We start from the raw sequence: 15,751 nt of genomic DNA, 5'->3' as shown, positions 1-15,751 counted from the left end.
AGCATGTAGAGGAGAAGAGCCTTTTCTCACAATGTCTTGCCATCGATAGGCACACGTTTACGGTTCATGTCTTCCAGCTCTAAGTTTAATGCCTTTTCAGTCTTCACTAAAGCGCTCTGGCCGCCGGGGAGAGCGGAGAGCCCCGGCCGGGCTCTCTGTCCTCCTCCCAGCGCTCTGGTCTCTGGGGGCTCTCCGCCCTCCCCCGCAGCACTCTGGCCACGGGGGAGAGCGGAGAGCCCTGGCTGGGCTCTCTGTCCTCCTTCCGGTGCTCTGGCCGCCGGGGGCTCTCCGCCCTGCTCCCGGTGCTCTGGCCGCCGGGGGCTCTCCGCCCTCCTCCCGGCGCTCCGGCCGCCGGGGAGAGTGGAGAGCCTCGTCCGGGCTCTCTGTCCTCCTCCCGGCGCTCTGGCCACCGGGGAGAGCGGAGAGCCCCAGCCGGGCTCTCTGTCCTCCTCCCGGCGCTCTGGCCGCCGGGGGCTCTCCGCCGTCCCCCGGCGCTCTGGCCACCGGGGAGAGCGGAGAGCCCCGGCCGGGCTCTCCGCCCTGCTCCCGGCGCTCCGGCCGGTCGGGGATTGCGGGCCCACGGCCGGGCTCGGTGCCCTCCCCTGCCGTGCTGGGGGGCAGCAGGTGGCGTTTTTGCCTAGGGCCGCAAAAAAGCCAGAGCCAGCCCTGGTGGTACCAAGGGGAGCAGCCAGCTCTCTGACCCACAAGCCGGGTGCCTTGGCCTGGGCGTGTCTCCGCCGGCGGTGCAGCGAGAGCCCCCCGCCCCCGTGTCGGGGCTGGGCAGCCCGCGCCGCGCGTGGCGGCGAAGGCGGGGGGATGCGGGGCTCTCGCTAGCGCTGCCTGTGGTCACAGCCCGGCGCGCTCGCCTCCCATCCGGCTCCGACTCGCGCTCTCCCCGCTGCAGCCGCCGCCGCCGACCATAGAGTCGCGCTGCAAACAGAAGATAGAGGGAGTGCAGGAGCTCGCCATCTCCAAGCCATCTACAGCGGGAAAAACATGGAGTCCGCTCCGGCAGCCCCCGATCCAGCCGCCACCGAGCCGGGCAGCAGCGTCACCGAGCCGGCTGCCGGCGCCAGGGACACCCCGGTCAACCTGGAGCCTGCCCGGAAAAGCGAAGCGCCGGCTCCAGTCCGCAGGCAGAGCTACTCCAGCGGCAGCGGCAGCAGAGGTAGGGAGACTTGGGGAAGGGGGAGCGCTGGGATAGGGAGGGTGGGAATAGAGAGAGGGGGGTAGGAGAGAAGGGCGAATGCAGCAATTAAACCACCGGGGATAAACCAGGGGATTTATTGGGAACTGGGCACAAAAAAGCAACTCCCCACTCCATGCAATCTGGCAAACTTTTACAGCTCCTTTTAATTGCTGAGGGAGGAGGGACAGACCGGAGGGAAAATATTGAGAGAGAGAGAGAGAGAGAGAGAGAGAGAGGCTGCTCGGTGCTTTCCCGTTTCCCCGTTTATCGCCTGCAAAACTCAGATGGGAACTATGCCCCTGAAATTACATAATTAAAACACAAAACAACCCCCCAGCAGGATCATTAGAATTCAAGAAAACAAACTTTTAAAGCTGCAGTGTCCTTCTCCCCCACCCTTTCCTTTTCTCCCTGCTTTTGACAGTTTCGTCTCTGATGTGCTGAGGTTTGTTGTTGGAATGGGGGAGTTTTATGTGATCTCGCTGATTAACTAGGAGGTTGCCGATCTGCGATTTACTGCTCCACTCTTTCGCATGCTGTGTTTTTTTAATTTGTTTCTTCGGTGTGTTAAAAAAAAATCCCTCCCAAAAGTTGATGCTCTCCTGGCGTTTCTTGAAGGTGCACAACTTTGCAGAGAAGGCTCTTCCTGATCTCATGGATTTTCCTCCCCTCCACCCCCAGTCACAAGATATTGCAAACAAATTTTAAAAAGCCTTTAATTGCTGGTTTGATGATGACCTAAGCATTCTCATGATACCAACCGCATGTTTAATAGTACGGGCAGCGAGAAACGTGTGCTGGCCAGTTTAAGTTCGGCATTGTTTATAGCATTACCTGTCCACTTTTACTGAAAGTAACTGTCTTTCGACAGCATTGTACGCTAACTGTTCGCTACTGTAGAGGGAGGGAGAGACCCGCTGCCCCCCTTTCTCCATTGCACAGGAGCGGTTAAAGTCGATGGGTTTTAAATATATTTAGGGTTGGGGGGGGGGGGAAGCGAGAGGGACAAAAATGCCGCTTTAATTCCCGCTGTCAATAATTTATAAATCGCTGCTATCATCCAGGGGGAACTGACTCGGTAGGATCGTTGAGTGATCGGTGGAAACTAAATAAAAATACATATACTGATCTGTTAAAGAACTGACAGCCAGGCTGGCGCACACAGTCCTCGCATGGCTCCGGGGTCCTGTGCCAGCTGCCGGCTGATCGCAGGGAGTCGGGGAACGTTTTCAGGTGGTGCGGGGAAAAACCCGATTCCTCCCGGAGTGTGTGATTTTTGTTGTTGTTGTTTGGAATATGGCTGATCATGTGTTGGCTTGTGTTTTACAGTATTTTTCCCATTTTGGCCACGCCCCCCTTTCCAGGCAGCTTCCCACTCAGGGAATCCGAGTACAGTAAAAGCCAGCAAGATGACACACGCTGAAACATTTAATTAGAGGCAATTTCCGAATAATGACCGCGCAGTTATGCAAATGCACGGGGGAGGGGGGTGGCGAGGAAGAGCTGGCTCTGGAGAAGACGGGAAGATGGGGAAGGTTTTTGTGTGCAGAAAGCATTTGGCTGCAAAGAATATATTTAGAGCTTGAGACAGTGGATTTGGAATGCAAGCCGGTTATGTAACAAGGTTAATCAGAACCACTAGAGAAAATTTCCTTAATAATGTTAAGGAGTTTTCTGAATGTTTTCAAAGCGGCCGTAGTTTGTGGTTGTTACACAACCTCCCCCTCCTCAGTTGCTTCAATCTGCTTTAATTGTCATTGCTGGCATATGATGACTTTTACGGGTGGGAGGGGTGGGGAGAGAGGGATGGCAACCTTCAGATTAGTCTTGCGATGTTGTAACTTTTAGACCATAAATTATGTAATGGACTACTAGTAAGGTATGTATGTATCCAAAGGGGAGACGGCAATATTTTTGATGATGAGGGTGATCCGCTTGTGATTCTGAATCGTTTAGGCTTTGCTACCGCTAACCTGCTGACCCATATGTCCCTCCTCCCCCTTGTGTAGCATTAAATAAGGGGGGGGGGGTTAAACACACACACACTGCACGCAAGCACTAGGTTATGTAACAATCTGAATGAAAAAAACGAAGGTCAGTGATGGAGGCATCCATGCAGCAATGCAATACCAAAAGCCCCTGGAAATTGTCTTCAGAGTCTTTAATATCTAAGAGAATGTATGCTTTTTAGGGACAATAATTGTTTGTGCATTGGAGGGGGTGTGGGTATGGATAGGAATGATTTAAAGAAGGAAACTGTTTTGGGTTTAGGGATGATGTAATGGAGTTGGTAGGAAATACAAATCTGCTCCTAGATTGCAAACAGTAAGAAAATTGGAGCTTGCATTCAGGATTAATGTTGCATAAATTACAGTATTGAAAATAATTTGACCTATACACTAGGTGATTATGCCTTTCTAATATTTAAAAGGTGAAGGTCTGTAACTTTGCAAGAAAATACCAGAGAATTGTAATTAACGTTTTTAGCCTGTTTGAAAGCAGGATGCAGATGGAGACATTGGGTGAAATTGAGGCACCCGACTTATGATTTATTTATTTATTTTTTTAAAGATTCCTGAGGCTGGTTTAATGCTTATTTCATATAAAGGGAAAATATATGGAAATCTTCTTGACATTGGGATGACCTCGCAATGCATGAATAGCACATGTATGCGTATAGATAAAAAGAATAGCCCTGTAACACAGGTAAATTCCAAATCATGTGTTCGTGTACATGTTCAGCACATCAACTAATCTCTTAGGTTGTTATCCTGCAATGTGCTCCATGCAGGCAGATCCAGACACACATGCAGGTCAGTTTGCAGAATTGGTACCCAGAAAAGCATTCCTTAATTTTTAAATCAATAAAGTTAAAAGACACTGGAAATATTTCTTCTCTATCATCTATTTTAGAAGCTGCTACTGTTGTAAACCTGTACTCAGGGCTGTGCAGCTAAACTAGCTGTTCTTAACAGGGAATTTGAGAAAATAAAGAATTGAAGAAAAGGGTAGTCGATGAGACTCGGGAAAAAAAGATGGTGAGAGGTTAGATTCTTAACTGCAGCTTTAATTACTGTAACATTTGAAATACTGTATCTCTTGATACCACTTATATATCTGGCGTGTCAGAACCCTAAATAGCTTTATTTTATTTTTACTTTTGCTAATGTGTGGGTATTTTTACTTTTGTTCTAACGGGTTGGTGTTTATTATAACAATTAATTGTTGTGCTTTTAGATATCAAAAGCATTTGCAAAGCAAGTAGTCTTATAAAAGTGTGCGTGTGTGACTGAGAGAGAGATCACCTGTGGACTGATGGTATTGAGTAATGTTATTGAGTAGTGTGGAAGAATAATGACACAGTAGGTTGAAAAAAGTGACCAACAGTCAGATAAAAAGCCTGGTATTTCCAAGTAAAGATGTTGTTGTCACCTCCTCTAGTTGTTTATTTTAACCTAAGGGCAGTAGATTTCCAGTTTTTCATTAGGTTAAACCCTAATCCATACATGTTTGTACAGATGTTCTCAGATGTCTTCATACATGCACTGACTTCATTGACTACTTTGCACACCCTAGTCACAATTGTATATACCACTTCCGCTTTCATCTGCAGTCATAGAATATTCCTAAGGCAACTACAGCTGTTGCTTACATGTAAAGTAATATTAGGAGAGTATTTATATATATATATAATATATAAATTATTGAGCATCTGGAAACAAAGAGAAGCCAGAATCATGTGACCAGCCAGCTGTTTGTGGATCATCAGGAAGTGCTCCACACACCACAGTCTAAGATTCTCAGTGTTATTACCTCCTTCTAAAAATGAACGTATTTGAAAAAATGATAACAAATGTTGGACTGGGCTCTCTGTTATCCCATCAAAGCTTAAATGTTGCGTTTTCATTTTTTAAATCTGAAATATCAGTTGTCCTAATTTCAGGAGCCAAGTTCTTGTTCTCTAGGCTTTTTTCTCACCTTTTGTCATCTATAATATGTCAATCAATTGCAGTAGTTTTCCAAGGGCTGCCGAGGGGCTTGTGTTATACTGTCCTGAAGTTTCTCCCCTGTCTGTTAATCAGACCTAGGACTAGAAAGCAAAATATTATTTTTTCTTTTCTGGGCTGTTACTCTGTTTTTTTTTTTTTTTTGCAGTGTCAGTAAGTGGAGGGTGGGAGGGAAAGAAGTTTCCCCTCTGTTGAGAGAAGAGACAGAAATTGTTTAGTAAAATTTCCTATTCATGTCCCCCAATGCATTTTTCAGGTATCTTGTTAGGAAAGTTGAACATTTTAAAGGCAGCATTCATGTTGTTGGAGGACATTGTATTAAATGTTTTGTGGTGGTGATTGCCGTACTTCTTTGAACAGAAAGCTATACGCACATAGGAGGCAGTTTCCTGAACCCTTACTGATGAATATTGAGTGTCTGCTTGCATTTCCCAATCCCTTGTTGGGACTTGGGTTTTTGTTATCACCACTTGAGACTAATGATATCCTGATTTTTACTGTATTTAATTTTTTGCACTGTGCTGTGCGTAATTTGATTATAACATCAATGAATAGTGGCATCAGCCCTTTATTTCACAGCTCCATCTGCAGTTGCACACTTAGCAAATATTTCAGATGTTCTAAACAGAATATTTGTGATGTAACAAAATTTGTCAGTTTAGTGCGTGATCTTTGCATTTTCAAGTTTTGAGTATTCTCTTTAAATTTTCAGAACACTTTTCTCACACCGAGTGCTGTTTTGGAAGCACTGCTTCTGATTTAGGACTATAGATTTGCCTGTTGAGTAAATGAGATGTACTATGAAGCATCTGAAAGAAAACCCCAATCATTTAGTTTTAAACCTTTGTAGCATAAGAGCAATAATACCACTTTTGCATTATTTTCTCAGGAACAGTCCTGTTCCCTTGTTGCAATAAAACCATAACTTAGTCTTTTATTTTATTGACTTGAAAAGTATCTCAGTGGCTCGTAAACCAGTAAAGAACACATTTGGTAATGGAGATTAATTGGCAATACGACTATTATAGCTCAGGTTATAGAACTATATTTGAGTGGTAGGACAGTTTTGTCTGTTGAAAGTTGTCTGATTTTTTTTCTACTGTTTGTTTCCAACTGTAAGGAAATTTGGCCTTGGGAAAATATGGAGTAACTCCATTGAGGTTAATGGAGTTAGTCCAGATTTACCCAACTGCAAAGAAGAGAAGAATCTAGCCCTAAGGTTTTATAATGTCTAAAATTAACCTTAAAATGATTTCATTATCAATACTTCAGATTGAGTATTTTGAGTTATTTAAGGTTGTAAGATAATGGGCCCAAAAAACTGGGAAGTGAAAGTACTCTGGGGAAAAAATATTAAAAAAAATTCATTAAAATATGTTGATAAATGATAGATTTAATATGTTTGAGAAAGAGAGACTGGTACCACCAACTTCAGCACGCATAATTAATTTAAAAGTTTCAGTTAGCTTTAATATTGTTTGTTAATTTTGACGGTTATCAACAAATTTGGGTAACTGCCTTAAGTGTAACCTATATAATAGAATAAATGTCTTTCAGTTTAAAATAATTATGAAATAATTGTTCTAAAGTACTTCTTTTTTTTTTAAATACATTTTTCTTTACGTTAGGCTTGGTGCTGACTGTATTAAGGACTGGGTTTAAAAACCATAGGTATATTGCATTTTGAACATAATTGAAATGGAAAAAAGGAAGGGAAATGCACTTTCTTTTTTAAACAAAATTCCTAAAATCACTTTATATTTTTAAAGTTCATTAGGTATATTTTAAGTGATTATTTTGACAAGTTCAAACACAGTTAATATATATTTCACCAAAAAAAGGGGGTATATTAGATAATGCAAAATATTTCTTAGTTAGAAAACATTGTGTGTAATTTTTGCTACCTGTTTGGGGTGTGAACTTTCTGCTGCTGCTTCAGTTTTTTTGAGTAGCATAGAATGAAATTGAGTAAATTTCGCATGTGTTGAAAATACTTTAATATGGTACATTTCTGTTGTTCGCTGTGGTGCAGTCGTGTTTTAGAGGTTGAATTTCAAATTTCTCAAATGATGGGGCTTTCACCACTTACCTTGGGAAACTCTTTAACACTGTGTCATGTTTTCCTGATACTCTGTTTAACATATCTTACATCCCATTTGTCCTCATCTCTTTCATTTGAACCTCAATTTTTCTCACTGCATGCTATTCCATTCCTCCTCCTTAGACATCGTTTATGTCTTTTAAAAATATTTACTCAGGCATCAGTCCATCTAACTCTAACTCTCTCCCTCTTCTCTCCCCCCCCACTCCTTTCAATTGGACAATAAATAAGAGAGATTTCCTTTTGTCACCTACAAGAAATTCAAACTCAGCAGAGAAACCACACCTGTCCACCTGATAGCTGCCAAGTTGTGTGCAGCTCCATTTGTGACATTTCTCATGAATGACAGAAGTCACTGATTGGGGCAGGGTGCGTGAGATGGGGGGAAGTAGTCGCATTAGCGCATGGACATGGCAATGGGGGTGTGTGATAGGTGGGGGGCTAGGGATGCTGGGGTGCCTGAAAGGTAGTAAAGTTGCTGATGTGTCTGGGATGGGCGGGTGCAGGTGACAGCTTCGAACCCAGTGTCCCGCACCCACAAACGATGTGGGTAGTTGCAGGTGTCTATCTGAAGAGGGTATCTGGGTGGAAGAATCTTGGGCCAGTATTCTGTCCTTCCTTTGCCTTCTGTCCTTGCCAGCTGCTGCCATTGCCACCTTTTGCTGCTGTCTCCTCCTATTCCTCTATTCGGATCTAGGGGAACTGCTGCTGCTGGCTGTGAGGAGCAATTGCAGGTCATCGCTTCAGTCCAGTGGATATATGAGGATCCAGCTGGGTTGCGAGGATGCATGACAGGACTGCCAGATATGGCTGAATTCTGTTCTAGAAACCTAGCTTGCAGTGACGCAGGTGTCTCTACTCATGATGGTGTTGTATTGCAATATCTGATGCAGTGTCATGGTAGAATTACTTGATCCATGGACAAGAAAAAAAGTCATTAGAAGAGGGATTTGTAAATTATGTCAGAATGTAACAGTCTCCCTAAAGTTTCCTCTGTGAAACCTTCATTTCCTCAAAAACTACATAAATTCAAAGCTTAGCCCTACGTTTTCAGAAAGTTAATGAATTTTTCAAGTTAGCATGGGACCAATTTTGAGTGAAAATCGGCCAATGGAAAATTCTGTTTCACAAAGTTCTGATGGGTGAAATGGGTGAAACTTGCAAATTCTGACCAAATTTCACATTTTTATTTTTTGGGTTTGTTTTAATACTGGTTGTCCATTCTCCCTAACTGAAAGTGAAGAGGAGGTTGGCATGAACTTTTGTGAGATCTGAACTTCCACACTGAGCACTGCTCTCTCTGTCTACAAACTTCAGTTGAACACTTCAGCATACCTGTTATTGGTCTGTGCTGATAAACGCATAACTGTAGGTAGTGGTGCCTGTCAATAGGAGTTACGTATGTAAATTACGGCTTCTTTATGAAGTTGCTATTTGTGTGTGCTTGTGTTATAACACTTTAAATCTCCTAGTTATTCCTGCCATAATAGCATCTTTCCTTTGGAAGGCTCCTCAGGTACTTTAAATACTGTACTGCTATCAGGAACAACTTCAATTGTTGTTGAAATCCAGTCACTTCTTGTGTGGAATTTGACAGCTATATAATAGCACAGATAGGACAGGAAGTGAAGAATACCATCCCTGGCTGGAACACCGAAGGAGTTTAGATAGCTAGAATGTAGTTACCCAGTCAAGACGCTGGGATGAACAGCTGTATTCCTGTAGAAGAAGTCTTAGCAATCTTCCATGACTGTGTATGTTATTACATCTCACCCGAAAGACAGAACTTCCAGCAGCACAGTACACTCTAACATCAGTAATCAGTGCTGTCTCAGATGGAAGAGTGCTGTCTACTAAATCATGACTACTAGTTCTGTAAGCTTCTTTGGATATGTCTGCATTCATTCACTGAGCAACTCCAAGCCTGACTGGGTTTTGAGACCTGACAACACTGAAGCTGGAAGTGGTATGTCTGCAGGTCCTGCTTTCATTGACTTTATTAAACAGATTTCTATACAAAGTTCCTTTCTTTAATAACGTGTTACAAAGCATGGTACCAAATGCCCTGATATTACCAGAGGCTTTAAGAAGCTTGTCATGAAGCATGTGTTGATGTTAAAGCAATGTGATTTTTTTTTTCTTTTTGGGGTATGGGGAAAGTCTGTGGCTGTTACCCAACCTACTTAATTTCTTCTTCTCGCATAAATCCTCTTCCCCCCTAACCCCCCAAATAATCACACAAACAGAAGCTTCTGCAGTTAAGGGACAACCGTTAAAATTCACGCTCAACCAAATGTACATAAATGATCCAGTACTGGTGTCCCACTGCGGAGTCTTTCATTTGTAATTTAATCTAACAATTTCCATACACTTCTAAAGCAGCACACTATGAAACTGGCAACTTCTGAGAAATTGCTGTGCTGTTACAAACAGTGTTTGAGCTGGTATTATAGCAGCATGAATAGATGATGCGATGGAGAACAAAGTTAGTGGCTGAGAGAAATTGCTAGCAGAAGGTGAGAAAGCAGAGTTGGATTATGATAACCTCCCTTGTAGAATCAAATTAAATCTTGTTAAAGGTTTTATTGGTCTTAGTTTGTAGTTGTACCATGCATTTACTGCACATAGGTACATGAGATTAATGAGGCAGATGTTCTGATCCAGGAGTGAAAAATTACAGTGTTGCTGTTTTTAAAATGTTTTATTTTGTATATGTTGTAGGATAGTTTGTTAATTGACTGTATGTTTATGCACTTTAATTCCATGCCCACTCAAATATGTTGGAGGCATCTAATGTGTAGCAATAATGGAAATACAGTTAAAATGTAAGAACATAATATTCTACTCAAATGTGTTTGAGCAGTAAGCACCCACTTTCTCTAATTTGTATTTCCCAGAGAAAGTCAGAATTTGTAGTATACAGCAGTATTGTCATAGGAAGAGAGTGTCTGTGTAAAGAATAATGTATGTATATCTGATCATGTGGAGCTAGCTTTTGAAGGTAGTACATGCACACTGTCTGATCTGTTGCCCCTAGCTCCATAGCTTCCCAGAGTAGACATCATTGCACACAGTGGGAATCACTAGTAGATGCATGCTTTTAGATATTTTTAGATCTCACTATGCATTAAATGCTTAATGAAATACTTTACAACTTACCAGTTTCCATAAAAAAAATTGGCCTGGGAAAAAAAAAACGTGTGTGTGTTTGAAACCAATGGAAAAAAAGTAAACCTTGATATGTAGTGGGGTATATGGGATATGCTTGAGTACAACTTTTGGTATCTGAGCCATCACCTACCTACCCAATGGAAATTAAGGTTTGGCAGTATTTAGAGGTCAGTTTGTCTGTGTACATGTGCAGTAAGGTATAAACAGGCTGCTGAAACACACATACAGTTGTGGACATGGTGGGGAAAATGAAATTATGTATTAATAGAGTTTTACTTGACTTGCTTTGACACTGGTACAAGGTCTGTGATATACAGTCAAGAATAAAATCAAGGCCAAGGCTTGTGAAACACAGGTTGTAGGATTTCCCCCCTCCCCCCGTCATATGAGTGTGAGAGTATTTTAAATTGAGATTTTTCCTTTTTGATCACCTGTGAATGGAAAACAGTGGCTATTCGTATGGAACTTACAAACTGATAGACTTTGCTTGGCAAAATAATGTCAGTTGTGCACCAGTGATTGCCAAGTACTACTGTAAGTAAGGACAGAGAGAATTGGTTTTAACTATGCTTTTGAAAGAAGACTCGGAATTTGCTAAGACAAGCTAATATACAACTTTTGTTAATACTTGAAGTCATAAATCTGTTAGCACAAAACTTACTCTAAAACCTGTGTACATTAAAAAATAAAATGAAACAAATCCCAAAGAAAATGGGGTATACCAGAAAGTCTTCTCTCCACGCATAATGTTTTATGTGCATAATTTTCGATGAGAGTTTTTGTTAGTCATTTGCAGTGTGGAAGTTGCAGATAGTTGGCCTTGAAAGTAATATAGGACCAAAAAGTGATCTTTTTAAAATTTCTAACCGGGTAATGAATGTACTCTAGATTTTTAACACCTGATGTTGAACCATAGTGTGCTGAGACAATAAATATAATTTATGTTGGATCTAGCTAAAAACAGATGTAGCAACTATTTCCATGGCTGTTCCCTGGTGCTGATACACAGAAAAATTGTAAATGAAAAAAATGCACAGTAATTTCAAACTCTGTTAAATATACTCTCTCTCTCTCTCTCTCTCCAAGTAATTGGCTGATCATTAGGAAAGTACAAAACAAACAGCAAAAGAGATGTTATTTTAATACTTCTAAGAGCCTGTTTATAAGCAACAGATAACTTTAAAAAATATTTGAAAATGTCTTATTAAACATCCTCTTGATTTTTATTACTGTGTCTGTGGTGACATTTTATTTCATATTGAAATCGCGGTATACTTCCTTAACCGTATTAACCATAATTCCATGGAAAATCAGTATGCAGGAGATCCGACTTCTGGTTAGTAGTTGGTCATGCAGTACCAACGTGAAAACAAATCTTGGCTTCTAGATTGGGAGTGTTTTATATTCCTAACTAGGGCTCCAAACCTGCAAACGCTTAAGCACATGCTTAACTTCATGTACGGTGAGCTGCCCCACTGAAGTCAGTGGCACCACTCACAATGTGTAAAGTTAAGCATGTCCATTGATGTTTGCAGGATAGAGGCTGAGGTCTGCTACTAGTTAAGAATCATACTTTAAAGTAATTTTGGGGAAATAACAAGCTTCTTAGTAACATGAACAAGTGTTTGGAAAACAGGTGAATTGTATTTTATTTCATGGGTTTGTAACTACTTTGCAGAACCTACTGTTATCATGCCATAATACTGCCTCCCTGATAGTACTGTGCCTCTGGTGCTGGTATTGTTATACAATAAGGAAGGATTGTGTTATGGTATAGGATGTAGAACTTGAATTGTGCTTCTGTAACACTATTTATGGTATTTGACTATTGGCCAGTTTTTTGTTTCAGGGAAGTCTTGTCCCCTTTGCTCCAAGAAGGCAGAAGAAAGGCTGGAGAGACAGGCTTCAGAGAGCCCAGAGGGATTCTGCATCCACTCAGACCCTGTGGCTGTGGAGCAGAGTGCCCTAATGGTGCTGTGAGCTCAAACGCACAAGGAGGGTTTGCAGGCAGGTTGGGGGCATGGCCAGTGAATCTGTCCATTGCATGGCTCCATTGGCTTGAAACGCTGTGTAGGAGGCAGTGAAGGGAAGCAGGCTCCATACAAAATTGCCCCAGGAATGACTTGGCTGCTGAGGCAACCCAGTCAGTTGGGTTCTGTTCCTCCAGAATTTCCCTCATGGAGCAAAGCTTGCTTGTGCAGTGTTTGCTCCATACAACAGGTTTTGGCCTGGAGGGCTTAATTCTGCCCTGGCATGTGCATCCACAGTTCTGGGGATAGAACCTGACAAAACACTTCTGCTTTATCTCTTTGATTTTTGCAGGTGGGTGGGTTATTTCTAAAGACCTATTTTTCCAAACTCATCTGTACGATTACATACTTTGCATCTTTTTAAAAAATGTTTGGCTCTGGTTTTGAGCTATTTGCAGTTGTTCATGCTTTTGACCATATAACTTCTCACTAAAAGGACCATGTCCCACTGAGCAGTGTCTCAAGGATATCCTAGCTATGGTGAATATCAGTATTTTAACAAGCCCTTACACAGCAAAGTCTGCCTCCGTTGGATCAGTGCGGCGATAGGCTACTCCACTCCCGAAAGAACATTTGGTTTCTCTCTCAAACCACATTTGCCTGCATCCCAGCTAGTTGGGGAGGGGAAGCTCATTGCAATAATGTGAACGAGACATAAAGATACCGGGCAGACCCAGACTGAACAGCTCAGCATGTGGGCTGACAGAATTTGCTTACTTTAATTGGAACTGGTGCATTTTGCCCCTCTGACAGGCTTCTCTGTCTTTGCCTACGTCTACACTAGAAGCACTACAGGGACACAGCAGCAGCGCTGCGGTTACACTGCTTTGTGCTGACACTTACTACAGCTGTGAAAGGGTTTTTTTCCATTGCTATAGTAAATCCACCCCTTCAAGAGGCAGTATCTAGGTCGGAGGAAGAAGTCTACTTCTATCAGGGATATATGGGTGTCTATACTGGGGCTTAGGTTGGCTTAATTGCATCTCTCAGCTGTAGCCTTAGGCGTGTCAGAGGCAGGCAGGCTGGCTTACATCTCTCAACCCACCTCTTATCCTTCTCTGCCAAGCTTGAAACTGCAAGAGTGGTTTGCCTGGGATCTTTCGGTTGCTGCCTCTCCTCTGCACTCCCCCTGCCTATCCTGCCGCCTCCTCCTTTTCTCAGCAGAGGCTGCAGAACTAGGATGTTTTCAGGGACTTAAATAAAGGGTGGTCAGTTGTTGGGTAGGGGCATGTGCAAGCCTTCCTGGTACCTCTGAAAGATGCTCAGAAAATATTTGCTGAGCTGCTTGTCTCCATCTGTGGCAGTCCTGGCAGAGCTTTGAGACAGTGCACACTGGAGGCGTTTGAGAGGGTGAGAGAGAATTAGAACAGCCAGCAGTAGGAAAACTTGGGTTACGGGCAAGGGAACCATGAGAGAGCAACAGCGTGATTGTGGGAAACCGTGGGATGGTATTGGAGAAGCCAGGACACCCAAGAGAGGGTATTGAAAAGGCCCAAAGGACGTTAAGAGTATAGAACAGTGTGTGACGGATTGTCACCCCTGGAGTGCAGTCGGGGAGCTCTGGGGACCACTGCGCCCCCCCAAGACACACAAGTGGGTTTGGGAACACAGCCAGCCTCACCCAGGCCTTGTTATCACCCAGCACTACAGCAGGTGCTGCCACTCACCCAAAATGGGCTACCTGAGTGCAACCAGCAGACAGCAGCCAATTTCCCAGCTCCGTAGGCATGCGCCCCCCTCCTGTGGAGTAGAAACCCAAAATTGTACCGTCTTGCACTGCACAGAGATTGGTACAATGTAAGCTCGTAGAGTTTGCCCCTCCCTTAATGTGGAGAGGAAATACAACAGCCCCAGCCCCTGCTCCTTGAGCTAAGATTCCCAAGCACTTCACTCCAAACTTACTGGTTAAGATAATGCATAAAACACGTTTATGAACTACAAAAGATTTTAAGTGATAGCAAACAGATCAAAACAGATTACCTAGTAAATAAACAAAAATGCAAAGTAAACTTAACATCCTAGAAGGATAGGATTTGAATTAACAATCTCTCACCCTGACCGATGATTAGGGCTGTCAAATGATTAAAAAAATTAATCGTGATTAATTGTGTGATTAATCGCACTGTTAATAATAGAATACCATTTAAATATTTTTGGATGTTTTCTACCTTTTAAAATATATTGATTTCAATTACAACACATAATACAATGTGTGCAGGGCTCACTTTATATTTATTTTGATTACAAGTATTTGCACTATTAAAAAAAAACAAAAATAGTATTTTTTCAATTCACCTAATACAAGTACTGTAGTGCAATCTGTTTATCATGAAAGTTCAACTTACAATTATAGAATTATGTATAATTATGTAAAATAACAACAACCCTGCATTCAAAAACAAAACAATACAAAACTTTAGAGCCTGTAAGTCCACTCAGTCCTACTTCTTGTTCAGCTAATCGCTCAGACAAACAAGTTTGTTTACATTTGCAGGAGATAATGCTGCCCACTTCTTATTTACAATATCACCTGAAAGTGAGAACAGGTGTTCTCATGGCACTGTTGTAGCTGGCGTCGCAAAATATTTACATGTCAGATGCACTAAAGATTCATATGTCCCTTCATACTTCAACCACCATTCCAGAGGGACATGCGTCCATGCTGATGACTGGTTCTGCTCAATAACAATTCAAAGCAGTGTGGACCGATGCATGTTCGTTTTCTGAGTCAGATGCCACCAGCAGAAGGTTGATTTTCTTTTTTGGTCGTTCAGGTTCTGTAGTTTCCACATAGGAGTGTTGCTCTTTTAAGACTTCTGAAAGCATGCTCCACACCTCCTCCCTCTCGGATTTTGGACGGTACTTCAGACTCTTAAACCTTGGGTCAAGTGCTGCAGTTATCATTAGTAATCTCACATTGGTACCTTCTTTGCGTTTTGTCAAATCTGAAGTGAAAGTGTTCTTAAAATGAACAACATGTGGTGGGTCATCATCCAGGACTGCTATAACATGAAATATATGGCAGACTGTGGGTAAAATAGAGCCGGAGAGATACAATTCTGCCCCAAGGAGTTCAGTCACAAATTTAATTAACGCATTATTTTTTTTAACGAGTGTCATCAGCATGGAAGCATGTCTTCTGGACTGTTGGCCGAAGCATGAAGGGGCATACGAATGTTTAGCATATCTGGCATGTAAATACCTTGCAATCCCGACTACAAAAGTCCCATGAGAACGCCTATTTTCACTTTCT

The 15,751-nt window shown here is 42.4% G+C and overlaps 1 protein-coding gene across 9 annotated transcripts in view; it reads left to right on the top strand.

Annotated features, from left to right (window-relative positions):
• Window positions 1–842: 842 nt before the first annotated feature.
• The window catches only part of RORA (RAR related orphan receptor A), a 563,622-nt gene continuing 548,713 nt past the window's right edge, over window positions 843–15,751 (top strand). For 6 of the 9 annotated variants that reach the window (XM_065558338.1, XM_008164088.4, XM_042853818.2 and 3 more), the window contains exon 1: window positions 864–1,168. In XM_065558338.1, coding sequence (XP_065414410.1) covers window positions 997–1,168 — 172 coding nt within the window. In that variant the 5' untranslated portion in view covers window positions 864–996. Of the gene's footprint in view, window positions 1,169–15,751 lie in introns of all 9 variants that reach the window. The other 3 variants (XM_042853815.2, XM_065558345.1, XM_065558340.1) reach the window with 3 other exon arrangements.

Source organism: Chrysemys picta, chromosome 10 (assembly GCF_011386835.1).
Source record: "Chrysemys picta bellii isolate R12L10 chromosome 10, ASM1138683v2, whole genome shotgun sequence".
Taxonomy (NCBI): domain Eukaryota; kingdom Metazoa; phylum Chordata; order Testudines; family Emydidae; genus Chrysemys; species Chrysemys picta.
The sequence above is the reverse complement of the archived record's forward strand: the minus strand, read 5'-3'. Positions and strand labels throughout refer to the sequence as shown.